This window comes from Rhinatrema bivittatum, chromosome 2, assembly GCF_901001135.1.
Source record: "Rhinatrema bivittatum chromosome 2, aRhiBiv1.1, whole genome shotgun sequence".
Taxonomy (NCBI): domain Eukaryota; kingdom Metazoa; phylum Chordata; class Amphibia; order Gymnophiona; family Rhinatrematidae; genus Rhinatrema; species Rhinatrema bivittatum.
Window position 1 is genome coordinate 57,109,045 of NC_042616.1, and position 13,297 is coordinate 57,122,341.

The following is a 13,297-nucleotide window of genomic DNA, read 5'->3' on the forward strand; positions in this document are numbered from 1 at the left end:
ACAATTTTATAAACAGCAAATCCTGCTGCAAACCCTTTTCAGAACAAATTGGCTTCTAGCCTATTTCTACATTATATGTATATGCTTGAAAAACATTTGGGGGTCATTTTATAAAAGCAGCCCTAAATTAGGAGGCAAAAACAAATCCAAGTTCTATCAATTTTCCAAGTGGACTTGGGACCAAAGTCCACTTAGAAAATTCTTCCTACCAAATGTACCTGTGCATAATTGTGTAGTGCACAGAGTTCACAGAGAAACGAGGCTAGATGAATGCCTGATCAGTTCTTATAAGCTGATCATTAGAGGTTGCAAGAGCATACCCAGCATCGGCATACAGAATGGGACAAAACCTGAGGGATCTTTGAACCCACATACAGCACAACAATTACACCTGCTATCATGCCCATGGAAAAGTTTTAGGAAAATTCATGCGCATACATTTGAAAATGCAAAAGTATGCATGTAAGTGCATACTTGCCCCTGGGAACATCTCTGCTCCGTCTGGGTAAATGCACGTGGGAATGGGAAGTAAGCACATACGTTTATATGCAAAAGACAGTTTCTGGGGGCAAAATGCCAATTTCCTTGCAGAAATACCTCTGAATATTGCTCTTGTAGAGGGCACTGTCCAAAAGCCGGGCAAATGGTCTATTTAAAAACCAAAAAGATTAATTGAGAAGGGAACGGAGTAAGGACATAGTGCTGGTGTTTGTTATAAATGAAATTTGAGTAATTGGGAGTTTTTATAAAAATAGATCAAGTGGGATAGGAACGGGTAAAGAAAAATGTTTACAATTGTTGTACAATAATTGACATATGAAATATGTGTATGTATTTTAATACATGAGTGATAGGTATAATATTGTATTAGTGGTAGGTGCAATGTTATAACCTTTGGATGAATGTGGTATGAGTGATGAGTGTTAGTAGATTTTAGATGTATGTGGAATTAAGTTATAAATGGTTAATAAAATTTGTGTTGAAATATACACAGGTATGTTTGTATATTTATTCATATCTATTTAAAAACCAGCCACCCTTCCTGCAGAGACATTCCCATGGGCAGGGATTACAACATGCATAGTAGTGTTTTGTTTTTCCCGAAGTTTGCATTTTGTTTTAGTTGGAAAAAGTACCCGAAGAAAAAGCAGGTGCAAATTTCTGCTGGTACTTTTTCGTTAAGCAACTTTCAAAGTGAAAGGATGCGTGGACCTTCACTCTGAAAACAGATGCAAAATACGCAGGCGGAAAGTACCTGTGGACTCGGCAACGCCTTACTTATTATTGAAGAAGACAAGAGCAGTTTTAAACTATCCAAACACAAGATCCGTTCTTCCCGACCGCTCCCTATGCAGCTAACACCTTCTTCCCTTCCTAATGCCCAGCGATAATCTTCTGTTGTCTCAATGAAGTCAGCGATTTATCTCAAGCGAGCAGTGGACTGAGCTCCCCCCCCCCCCCCCCCCCCCATTTCCTCCCTTTCACATCCCAGACCTCAGCATGCTGGCTTCTCTCCTGCCACTCACAAATGGAGTCATTTTCAACTGTTCTTTTTCCTGCTAGAAATTTCCATCACTGCCAGATATAGGAAAATTGGTTTTCATCTGCTAATTTTCGTTCCTGTAATACCACAGATCAGTCCAGACCAGTGAGTTTTGCATCCCTACCAGCAGATGGAGGCAGAGAACAAAACTTTAAGGCACTGCTACATATCAGAAAGTGCCACCTGCAGTCCCTCAGTACTGACCTGTAACCAAGCCAAAGATTAGTCCCTACAGCCCTTTTCAGGCAACTCGGGGTTGGAACCCCCTGAACTGAAGCTTCTCATATTTCCAGGTAACAAAAATAGTCTAACTGCTTAACTCAACAAATTTTTAAAATATGGTTCCTCAACTATCAGGAAATTCAGACTTTCGGCAGCCAACGGGGATGGGTCTCTGGACTGATCTGTGGTATTACAGGAACAAAAATTAGCAGGTAAGAACCAATTTTCCTTTCCTATTCATACCCAGATCAGTCCAGACAAGTGGGATATACCTTAAGCACCCCTTCACTGGGTGGGAACTCGAAAGACTCGCTCTTAGAACACTCTCACCAAAGGAAGGATCATCCTGGTGAAAGTATGAAGTGAGGACCACACCGTGGCCCTACATATCTCTTGGGGAGATACCAAATGACACTCCGCCTAACAGGCTGTCTGCTCTCTTATAGAATGCACCCTCAGGCCTGTTGGAATTTCATGGCCCTTACAAATATAAGTCGATCAAATGGCCTTCTTCTGCTATCGAGATATCATAGCTTTAGAAGCTTTCTCTCTTCTCTTTGCTCCACTGATCAACACAAACAGGTGATCCCACTGCCCAAAACCATTAGATAACACAACAGAGTGCAACTCACATTCAGAAGATGAAGATCTCTAACCTGCGGAGACTCCCTAGACCACTCTGGAAACGCCAGAAGCTCAACTGTCTGATTCACATGGAAGGAAGAAACAACAACCTTCGACAAGAAGGAGGGGACCATACGCAACGTCATCCTATCAGACAATACACAAAAAAGGATCCCGACAAGACAGAGCCTGAAGCTCCGAAATCAGTCGGGCTGAACATATGACCACCAGAAATACTGTCTTCAACTTCAGATCCTTTACAGAAGCTTGTTTTAAAGGCTCAAAAGGCGCCCCACAGAGCACCCGGAACACTAAATTGCGGTTCCAATCTGGGCAGATTTTGCAAATGCTTACCCCCTTCCGCAAGTGAACTACATTGGGATGTGAAGCCAAAGCCCTTCTCCGTAACTTGCCCCTAAGGCAGCCAGAGGCTGAAACCTGGACGCGAAGTGAACTATAGGCTAGGCCCTTAGACAAGCCCTGCTGCAGAAAGGACAAAATGTGAGGAATGCCCACAGACAGGAGATCCATCCACTACTGAAGACACCAGGACTCAGACACCTTCCAGACCCAGACACATGCTATAGAAATAGAAGGCCTCCTAGCCTGAAGTAAGGAGGAAATCACTGGCTCCGAATATCTCTTCAGTCACAAACGCCGCCTCTCAAAAGCTAAGCCGCAAAACAAAAGCGATCCTAACAATCCAAAAATGTGGGTCCTTCATGCAGCAGCCCTGGCAGGTGAGCCAACCTGAGAGGCCTGTCTATCGCAAGATACACCAAAATCCACGAACCACAGCTGACATGGTGTTACGGATTTGGACCATGCACACTGGTATCCTGCCCTGGGTCTCTGAGCTGGGGGGCTTATCCCATATAAACACACACATTTACTGGGATTATATCTGGGGGCTTGAACCCAGGAGCTTATCCCCCAGCACATGGCCATTCTGACAGCACCAGCATCACCTTCCCTAGATGTCTATGTGCTGCAAGACTCGACCGATGAGTGGCCAAGGGGGAAACACATACAGAAGAACTCCCGTCGGCCATGGGTACACTAGAGCATCCAGCCCCTCCGAGCCAAACTCCCTTCTGTGACTGAAAAATCTTGCCGCCTTTGCGTTGGCCCACCTGACCATGAGGTCCAACTAAGCAACACCCCACCTGGCACAAATGCGATCCCAGGCTTCTAGGGACAATTACCACTCCCCCGGATCTAGTTGTTGCCTGCTGAGGAAATCCACCTGATGTTGTCCACTCCCACGATGCGGCAATTCCCTCGAGATGATGCTCCGCTCACACAAACAGCTGCTGAGTCTCCCGAGCCACCATGTGACTCTTCGTCCTTCTTTGGTGATTGATATAAGCCACTGTTGCATTGTCCGAAAAAAATTCAAACCATCCAACCTTTGATCCAGGGCAGAAATGCCTCCAGGGTCCTGCGGACCGCCCAAGTCTCCAGATGATTGATAGACCAGGACGCCTCCGCTGTTTACTAAAGCCCTTGGGCAGACTGTCCCAGGCACACTGCCTCCCAGCCCTTGAGGCTGGCATCTGTGATCACCACCACCCAGTCCGGGGCCTCCAGATCCACTTTCTTTTCCAGATTGTGCCGAGAGAACCACCACGAAAGACTGGACCTACCGTTACCTCTTAACAGAGGTAACGGCAGATGATATTCCTCAGACAACGGATTCCACTTGGACAAAAGTGCCTTTTGCAAAGGACGCATGTAAGCAAAGGCCCATGGAACCAAATTCAAAGTCGAGGCCATGGAAACAAACATCTGCAAATAATCCCAGACAATTGGTACTGACAGATGCAACAGATGCATCACCTGCGCCTGCAACTTCGACAACACTGTCAGAAATACTCTGCCTTTCTGGGTATCGAAACATGCTCTTAGATATTCCAACAACTGAGTTGGAATCAGGTGACTATGCAACATTTATCACCCAACCCAGAGAACTGAAGATGTCTATCACCCGCCGAACGGCCTGACCGCATTCCTCCTCAGTCTTTGCCCAAATAAGCCAGTCATCCAGATAAAGATGTACCAGAATCCCCTTGTCTCAAAGGCAGTGGCTACAACCACCATCACACCTTGGTGAATATTCGGGGCGCCATAGCCAACCCAAAGGGGAGAGCTCGAAACTGGAAGTGCTGCCCCAGCACCATGAACTGCAGAAATTTCTGATGGTCCTTTCAAATAGGAATATGGAAGTAAGCTTCGGTCAGGTCCAGTGACGCCAGGAACTCTCCTCTGCAGACCACTGCTATCACTGTGCACAATGTCTCCATGTGAAAACGTGGAACCCACAAGGCCATGTTTACCTTTTGCAAGTCCAGAAAGGGAATGAAGGTGCCCTCCTTCTTTGGAACCATAAGATAAATGGAGTATCTCCCCCATCCTTGTTCACCCAGCAGGACTGGAACTATAGCATCCATGCTTAGAAAACTCTGTAGAGCCCCCTTTACTGCCTCCCATTTATTTTGAGACTAGCAGTGGGACTCTAGAAAGGCCTCCCTGACTGGGCGTGAAAATTCTAAGGCATAGCTGTCTCTTACTACTTCCAGAACCCACCAGTCCGAGGTAATCTTGACCCACTCCTCGTAAAAGCGGGACAACCTGCCCCCTACCGCTTCCACCAAGGAGCGGGGAAACCCTAGCTTCATTGTGCTGACTTTCCTCCACCGATCCCTTGACAGGCACCCATCCCAGGAGGATCTGCGGAAGCCCTGAAAGGACTGCTGTCTTCCCGAAGACTGTTTTGACCCCAAAACTGAGCCCCCTTGCTTGAACGAAATCTCCAAGTATACTGAAAATGGGACAGAGTAGGAAATACCTTCTTAGTGCTCTTCTTATCCTCAGGCAACCTATTCCCTTTGGACTCCCCCAAAGACTTCATTAACTGATCCAAATCCTTCCCAAACAAAAGCTTCCCTTTAAAAAGGAAGATTACACAGTTCGGACTTTGACCACATGTCTGCCGACTAATTGCACAACCACAAATGTCTGCATGCTGCCACTGCTGAGACCATGCTCCTAGCGGAAGTACACACCAAATTATACAGTGCATCTGCCACATACGCCACACCAGCTTCCAGTTGTGCCTAAAGTAGAAGACAGAGCGCTCCGGCAGAACCCTGCTCTTGTGCCTTCTGAATCCAGCACAAGAAGGCATGCTGCATCATACTGCCACAAACTGTGGCACGGAGACTCAAGACAGAAACCCCAAACATGCGCTTTAATTGAATCTCCAACTTGCAGTCCTGTAAATCCTTCAAAGCGGCTGAACCCACCACAGGGATCATAATTTTCTTAGTCACCACAGATAACGCAGCATCCACCTTAGGAATCTTAAGGCCTCCTCCATCAAAAGGATAAAACTTTGCCATAGTCCTACCAACTTTCAAGCCTGCTTCCTGGAAGTCCCATTCCCAGCTTATCAGCTTCTGAATCTTCTTCAGTAATGGAAAGGCACTAGGACGACCACGCAGCCCATCCAGGACCGGATTCACTCCATTATCGGACTCTTCCTGAATCATCTTCACTTCTAATTCCTCCATCACTTGAAGGATTAGAGGGCATAGCTCCTCCTTTTTAAACAGGCGGACCACCCAAGGGTCATCTCCCTCCATCACTGGACCCTACGGGGATGCAGAATCGTCCTGCATATCATCGGAGTCATCCAGATCCCTGGATTCTACTTCCGCTTCTGCACGATGCAGACCCAGATGTTTCAGCAAATCTCCTGAACCTCCTGCAGAAACCATCCTTAGCCTTTTGGAAGGGGCACCAGATTGCCTCTCTCTGGGTCTCTTCCCTCCTGCTCCCTTCCTTGCCAGAAAGACTCTAATGAAAAGCAGGACAATTCCGGGGAAAACGCCTCTGGATCCTGGGCTCCCTGTGCAAGCAGACTGTCCTCCGAATCCGCTCCCCAAACCCGATCCCTCTCAGAACCCTGCACCACAGGGCAGAGGGGGAAGAGGGGAATCTCCGGCCTCCCTACAGGCCAGAGCCCCCTGGAAGTGATCCCCCGCGGGCACGGCTGCAAAAGTGGGCAGCCACGGCCTCCAAATACCAGGCCACCCTCTTCTCCTGCAGTGGTTCCTCTTCCCCTGATGCACAGCTGGTACAGAGGGACCTGGAATTAAGCCTAGCCAACCAGAGCCCACACGCTCTGCATGCTGCCATGCATGGCTTAGGCGCCATCCCCTACACGGTCACAGCAAAACTTGGCCTGAGCGCACCAACTCTAAAGCAGGTCACACCTGTGGCTGCCCTGCTGAGCTGCGCAGACGCGTCAGCCCAAGCGGCACGTGGCAAACTTCACACAGAAAAGCAAACTTTCCCTGCTGGGGAAAAATTGCAGGCTCCTCTTGCTCTCCTTCCTGCTGAACGCCCCAGTCGCCAAGCTGCTGACAATCTCCTAAGCTGGGACAACTATTTTTTTTTTTTAATTTAATTTAGAAGAAAAACAACACACAGAGTACTTCCCTGCTCAGAAGACAGTGGCTCACAGGAGGAGACCTCAGAGGTAGAGAGGGAGCTAGTCCCCTGGCTATCAAGATCTCCGGAACCAGCGGGTTATAGCAGTCAGGGGTTTCCAACCCCCCGGTCACCCGGCTCAACCCAAGGGATGGTCCACAAAGGTACCTTACACCTCGGAGAGCCTGATCCAACTTCTTGAATCAAAACTTCTCTAACTAAATTTAATCTTTGTCAGAACTGCAGGTTTGCATCTCTACCATCTGCTGGAGACCGAGAAATACAGAGAGACTACAGGTGGCACTCTTGGTTGTGCAACAGTGCCTCAAAGTTTTGTTCTTTGCCTCCATCTGCTGGTAGGGATCCAAAACCCACTTGTCTGGACTGATCTGGATATGAACAGGAATGCTAATTTCAGCCCCTTATCAAAATAAGAACTAGAGGGCATGCGATGAAATGATCATGGGACAGTTTAAAAAAAAAAAACCAAAACAAAACAACAAACAGGGCTTCTTCACAAAGCCAAGAAAACCGTGGCATCCATTGTCAGAGCAGTTTTGGAGACAGAAAGGTTAAATGAGTTTAAAGAAGGGATTAGACTTCTTTATTGAAAGTACATCAAATACAGATTCTTTAACATCAGTCAGGGATGTCATCTAGATTCAAGGCGTTCCTAAACCATACTTACCAGAACCTAGATGGGTATGACAACAGATGGAGAAACCTAGTCCTGCTACATAAACAGCTCCCCTATACACCCGCTGTTTGCCCTCAGAGACAGGATGTGGGACTAGACAAACCTTTGGCAGTTCTTATGCTACGTTTAAAGTAATTTGGAATCAAAGTCCTATAAATAAGAAGCTAAATCATTCAGGAAAGAAGGTTCCTGGGGCACCTGTAGCCCAGAACAGGACTCACTTTTCTAAAACCTGCTGCCGACTGGATTCGCAAGCCTCACACATAGCTCGGGCCTTCTCCAGGAGCTTGGCTACTTTGCTTTCCAGATCAGCATAGAAGTCTTTCCCCTCCTGTGATTTTTTCATCAGGTCTTCATAGGCTTCATACGAGGATACGAGTGTCTGCACAGTATTGTTCCACCTAGAAGGGAGTGAAAGGCATGTCCACAAACCATGCAGTCAGACCATTAAAAAAAAAAAAAAAGAGGACACATATACACAAGAGCTTTAGAAAATAATGGAGTCTGTTGATTGGCTAAAGAGCTGGCAGTGAAATAAGACTGGAGGAGGATAGGATAGCAGGGACAGACAATGGCCAAAGGGACGTGGTCGGGTAGGGGCAGATGGCAGTAGGAAGTCAGCTGGCAGGGATAGACAGCCATGGGAAGTGAACAGACCTAAAACAGCACTTCATCTCTCCTCTCCCTCCTACACCCCTCCGTCAACTTCATTCATCGGGCAAGCTGCCGCTCTTCTCTCCATCACCAAACAATCGACTCCATGCTTTCCACCTTGCTATGCAGTACATCTAGCACAGCCTTCCTGACGGGGTGCATCACGCGCCTTCTCCATCAATATTCAGATTGGAAGCCCACCTAAAAATCCCACCTTTTGAAAACTGAAATACATTTATCTGCTGAAACCTCCTATTGCAAGCTCCATGAGCAGTGTCACACTCTTTCACACATCTGTAAAGTGCTACATATGTTTTGTAGCAATATACAAATAAGCAGTAATAGAGATGAACTGGTATTTGATTCCCAGTCCAAGCTTACCTCCTAAGGTTAGCGATTAGATATATGTAAATATTAGTCAGCCCAAGGCCAAACATGAACTTCCACAAGTCAGACCAAACTTCAAGATCTCTTGGGGCTCTCACTAAGGGGCTGTAAATGTTTCAGAATCAAGTAGAAGAATACATGCAGTATTGTCCCTCTGGAGCCTAACGGAACCATGAAAACAACTTTTCACCCTTCTGTATTCTCCCCTCTGCCCCATTTCTTGGTTGACCCTTCTTTTTGCACACTGCATTACTACCAAGGGACACAGAAACCCGGGTTCACAATCTACAACTTTCATTCAAAGTAAGACTATTTTTTAATGGCAACAGATACTGCATATTTCATATTCCATTTTCTGTGGCTGGTTAAAACTACAAACCGATCATTTCAAAATGTAACATGCTGACAAATCCTGGGGAAAGTAAAGCAATAGCGGAATGGCTCTTTCCTTTGTTGGTCAAGGCAAACAATACTACTGAAGTCAGAGGGCCACTATCACAAGGGAAGGAGCAAAGCATGCAGAGGTCTCATCCTACCAGCAGCACAAGTGATTCCAAATTAGTGCTTCATTTTTCATTTTAACATCAACAAAAGACCAGATTTCATTCTTCCAGAAAGAGGGAAAAGAATAAAGTGAAACAAAATGCTCTCCTTGCATCTTGATGGTCTTAGACTATGAGCCAAATGATGCTCAAAAGGAAAGGTGTCAGATGAAGACTGGGGATACATGAAGCAGGACTGTTGGAGAAAAAGTTTGGATGACAGTAGGAAGGCATGTTAGATAACTGGACATAAGACATGCTGCCACTTTCCTGTGGAAGTGAACCGTGGTCCATATTGATGCTGGCCTTGAGATCTTGAGGAAAAAGGCACAGAAGACTCACTTGTGCTCAGCCTCCGTCAGGATCTTCCTCACAGCTGCATACTTGACATTTGCATCTGTCAAGGCCTTGAGGATGTTCTCCTGGGCTGCTAGGTTCTGCTCTATGTACACTTTAACTTGGTCATACTTCTTCAGCTCCTCCACAAACACTTTCTGCAAAATACAGAGAAATGAAGCTACTCATCTCCGCCTCCAAGGAGCAACCACAGAGGCACAGGTGGGATGAGCCGTTTTAACTTCCTACAGGGCTTGGAAAAACCCTGGTATACCTGGGGTGCCTTCAAGATTCCAAGCTCCTTCCATTTGTTCCACTGCATTTTCAAGAGTCAAAACTGGAGAAATTACTTACCTGATCATTTTGTTTTCCTTAGTATAGACAGATGGACTCAGGACCAATGGGTTTATGCTCCCCTGCCAGTAGATGGAGATGGAGTCAGGTTTCAAAGCTGATGTCACCCTAGATACACCCCTGCAATGACCTCAGCCCTTCAGTATTCTCTTCAAAAGCCACTGTGGATATACCTTTATTTATTTATTTAACGCTTTTTATATACCGGCATTCGTAGGACACATCATGTCGGTTTACAGGTAACTGTGAAAGGAAATTACAATGAATGATGATAGAAGGCTAACTAGATAATATACGAAAGTACAGTGAGAGAGAGTCAACGAGCAGAAATACAACTTTGTTGAACAAAGTGGATTTTGATTATCCATATCAAGATTAGATAGGCATATGAACTTATAAACAATATAAAGGAAGCAAGTGCACCTATGTACAATTAAAAGCAGGGGCAGGGGGAGGCAGGGGGGGAGGGAGTGAGGAGGGAGAAAAGCCGGGGGGGGGGGGGGGGGAAGGGGGGGGGGACGAAGGTGGGGCAAGGGGAACAAGGGTACTTTCAAGGAAAAGTTGCTAGGGGATGAGAGGGCGGGGTGGGGGGAGGCTGCAGGGGAAGGGGCAGGGAGGGTCTTAACTTTGCGGGGGAAGGGGGAGTAGGGGATGGGGCAGGGAGAGGATGGGGCAGGGAGGGTACAGGGGTGGTAAGGGGGTGGTCAAGGAGAAGGAAAGTGGGCCGGGCGGGAGCTGAAGTGGTTCAGGGGAGGTAAAAGACTAGGATTGAGAGGAGTTGGGGTAAGCCTGTTTAAAGATCCATGTCTTGATTCCTTTTTTGAAATGGCTCAGGGATGGTTCTAAGCGGAGTTTGGCGGGAAGGGAGTTCCAGAGGGTGGGACCAGCAATGGAGAAGGCTCTACCTCTGGTGGTAGTAAGGTGACCAATTTTGAGTGAGGGGGTTTGGAGGATGCCAGCAAGGGAGTTTCTAGTGGGGCGATTGGTCTGACGGAATTGTGGCATATCTTCAAGCCAGGGGGAGTTGTTTTTGTATAACGTGTTATGGAGAATGGTGAGTGTTTTGTATTGGGAACGGAAGGTAATGGGGAGCCAGTGGAGATCTTGTAGTATGGGAGTGATATGATCAGTTTTTCTAGTGTTTGTTAAGATTCTAGCCATAGCATTTTGAAGGATTTGAAGGGGTTTAATAGTGGAGGCTGGGAGACCTAAGAGAAGGGAGTTGCAATAGTCGAGTTTTGATAGTATGGTGGTTTGCATAACAGTGCGGAAGTCATGGGCGTGGAGGAGGGGCTTCAGTTTTTTGAAGGTTTGGAGTTTGTAGAAACCCCCTTTTAGAAGCGATTTAATGTGGGATTTGAAGCTTAGTTGATTGTCTAGAGAGACTCCTAAATCTCTGACACTGGGCGGTAGTGTGTAAGTTTGTGAGGCGTTTTGAATCATTTGGTGGATCGAGTCGATTGGTTGATTTGTTACGATGAGGATTTCAGTTTTTGAGGCATTGAGTGCAAGGTGGAGTTTGGAGAGGAGGGAATTGATAGCTGTCAGACATGTTTCCCAGTGCTGTAGGGTTTCATAGAGGGATTTCTGAATGGGGTTAAGTATTTGTACATCGTCTGCATATAAGAAGAATTTTAGTCCTAATTTAGAGAGTAAGTGGCAGAGTGGGAGTAGATATATATTGAAGAGGGTGGACGTTAAAAAGGAGCCTTGGGGTACGCCTTGTGTGAGGGGAATGTGAGCGGATTTGAAATTATCAATCTTGACTAAGTATTTTCTGTGGTCAAGGTATGAGGAGAACCAGGATAGGGCTGTATTTGAGATGCCTATCTCCGCTAAGCGTGCTATTAGGATTTGATGGTTCACGGTATCGAAAGCGGCTGATATATCAAGAAGAGCAAGTATGTAGGATTGGCCGTGGTCTATGCCTTTGAGGATAGTATCTGTTATTGCAAGTAGGAGTTTTTCGGTGCTTCGATCTTTACGAAAGCCATATCGAGCGGGGTGTAAAATATTGTTTTCTTCTAGGAAATCGGTGAGTTGCGTATTGACCACTTTCTCCATGATTTTGGATATAGAAGGCAGATTGGAAATGGGCCTGTAGTTTGCAGGGTCATTTTGGTCGAGGGTGGGTTTTTTTAGTAGTGGCTTCATGATGGCAAGTTTAAGTGGGTCGGGGACTTTCCCGGAGGTGATGGAGCAGTTTATAATATCTGCTAATGGTTTTGCAATGGCAGATGGAATGGTGAGGAGAATTTTTGATGGGATGGCGTCTGCGATATGGGTGGCCGGTCGCATCTTTTTTAGTATGGATTCAACTTCCTTCAAGGTGGTAAGGTCAAGGGAGTCTAGATTAACTTTGTTGGATAGGTAGTGGGGCGGGATTGGAGGGGAGTCGAGTTAGAATTTTGGAAATTTTATTTTTAAAGTAGTCTGCTAGTTTCTCACATTTCTCTATGCTGTTTTCTTCTTGGGAGGCAGGAAAGGGGGACTTTGTGAGTTCTGCAACAAAGGAGAATAGGGCGTTTGGATTAAATTTATAGCTCCTTTGAAAAAACTTGATTAGAAACGGATAATCATAACTGTACTCAACCAAACAAACATTGAATCACAGTAAGACTATAGATGCCCTGATCTCGGGACTGGATGACAGCTTACCCATAATCTCTTAGAATAGACATCCACTCCATGGGCGAATCCTTGGCACCGTTCTTGGGCAGCTGTGGGCAGGATGCTGAGTCCATCTGTCTACACTAAGAAAAACGAAATTATCAGGTAAGTAGTTTCTCCATTTCCTAGTGTGTAGCCAGATGGACTCAGAACTAATGGGATGTACAAAATCTACTCCCAATCGGGATGGGAGGCTGCCTGTGGTCCAGTTAACACCATTCTTGCAAAGGCTGCATCCTCCAGGGCCTGAATGTCCAGGCGATAGAACCTGGAGAAAGTGTGCAAGCAGGTCCACGTCGCTGCTCGGCAGATGTCGACGGGAGACAGCAGTCTCGTTTCCGCCCATGAGATTGCCTGAGCCCTAATGAATGAGCTTTAACCTGAAGAGGTAATGGCTTTTCTGCCACCACATAGGCTCCAGTGACCACCTCCTTATTCCTGCGAAACATGATAGCTCGCAAAGCTGGTTCACCCTGCTTCCACCCACCATGTCGCCATCAAACCAAGGACTTGAAGATAGCTCCACACCGTCGGGCTTATCATGTTCATCAACAGATGCACTTGGGACATCACTTCCTTATCCGCGTGGTTGGGAGGAAGACCTTGCCCTGCTTGGTGTCAAACTGGAATCCCAGATATTCAAAGGACTGAGAGGATTTGAGACTGCTTTTGTCCAGGATTACGATCCAACTGAGTTCCTGAAGCAAAGAGGCCACCCTGTTGGTTACCCGGAGACTCTCTTCTATGGACTTTGCCCAGATCAACCAGTTGTCC

General features: G+C 46.5%; 1 protein-coding gene across 2 annotated transcripts in view; it reads right to left on the minus strand.

Annotated features, from left to right (window-relative positions):
* PTPN23 (protein tyrosine phosphatase non-receptor type 23) overlaps window positions 1-13,297 on the minus strand; it is a 227,711-nt gene that overhangs the window by 40,496 nt on the left and 173,918 nt on the right. For both annotated transcript variants that reach the window (XM_029588197.1, XM_029588198.1), the window contains 2 exons: window positions 9,506-9,657; window positions 7,802-7,981 (listed from right to left, as the gene is read on the minus strand). In XM_029588197.1, coding sequence (XP_029444057.1) covers window positions 7,802-7,981; window positions 9,506-9,657 — 332 coding nt within the window. The remainder of the gene's footprint in view (window positions 1-7,801; window positions 7,982-9,505; window positions 9,658-13,297) is intronic.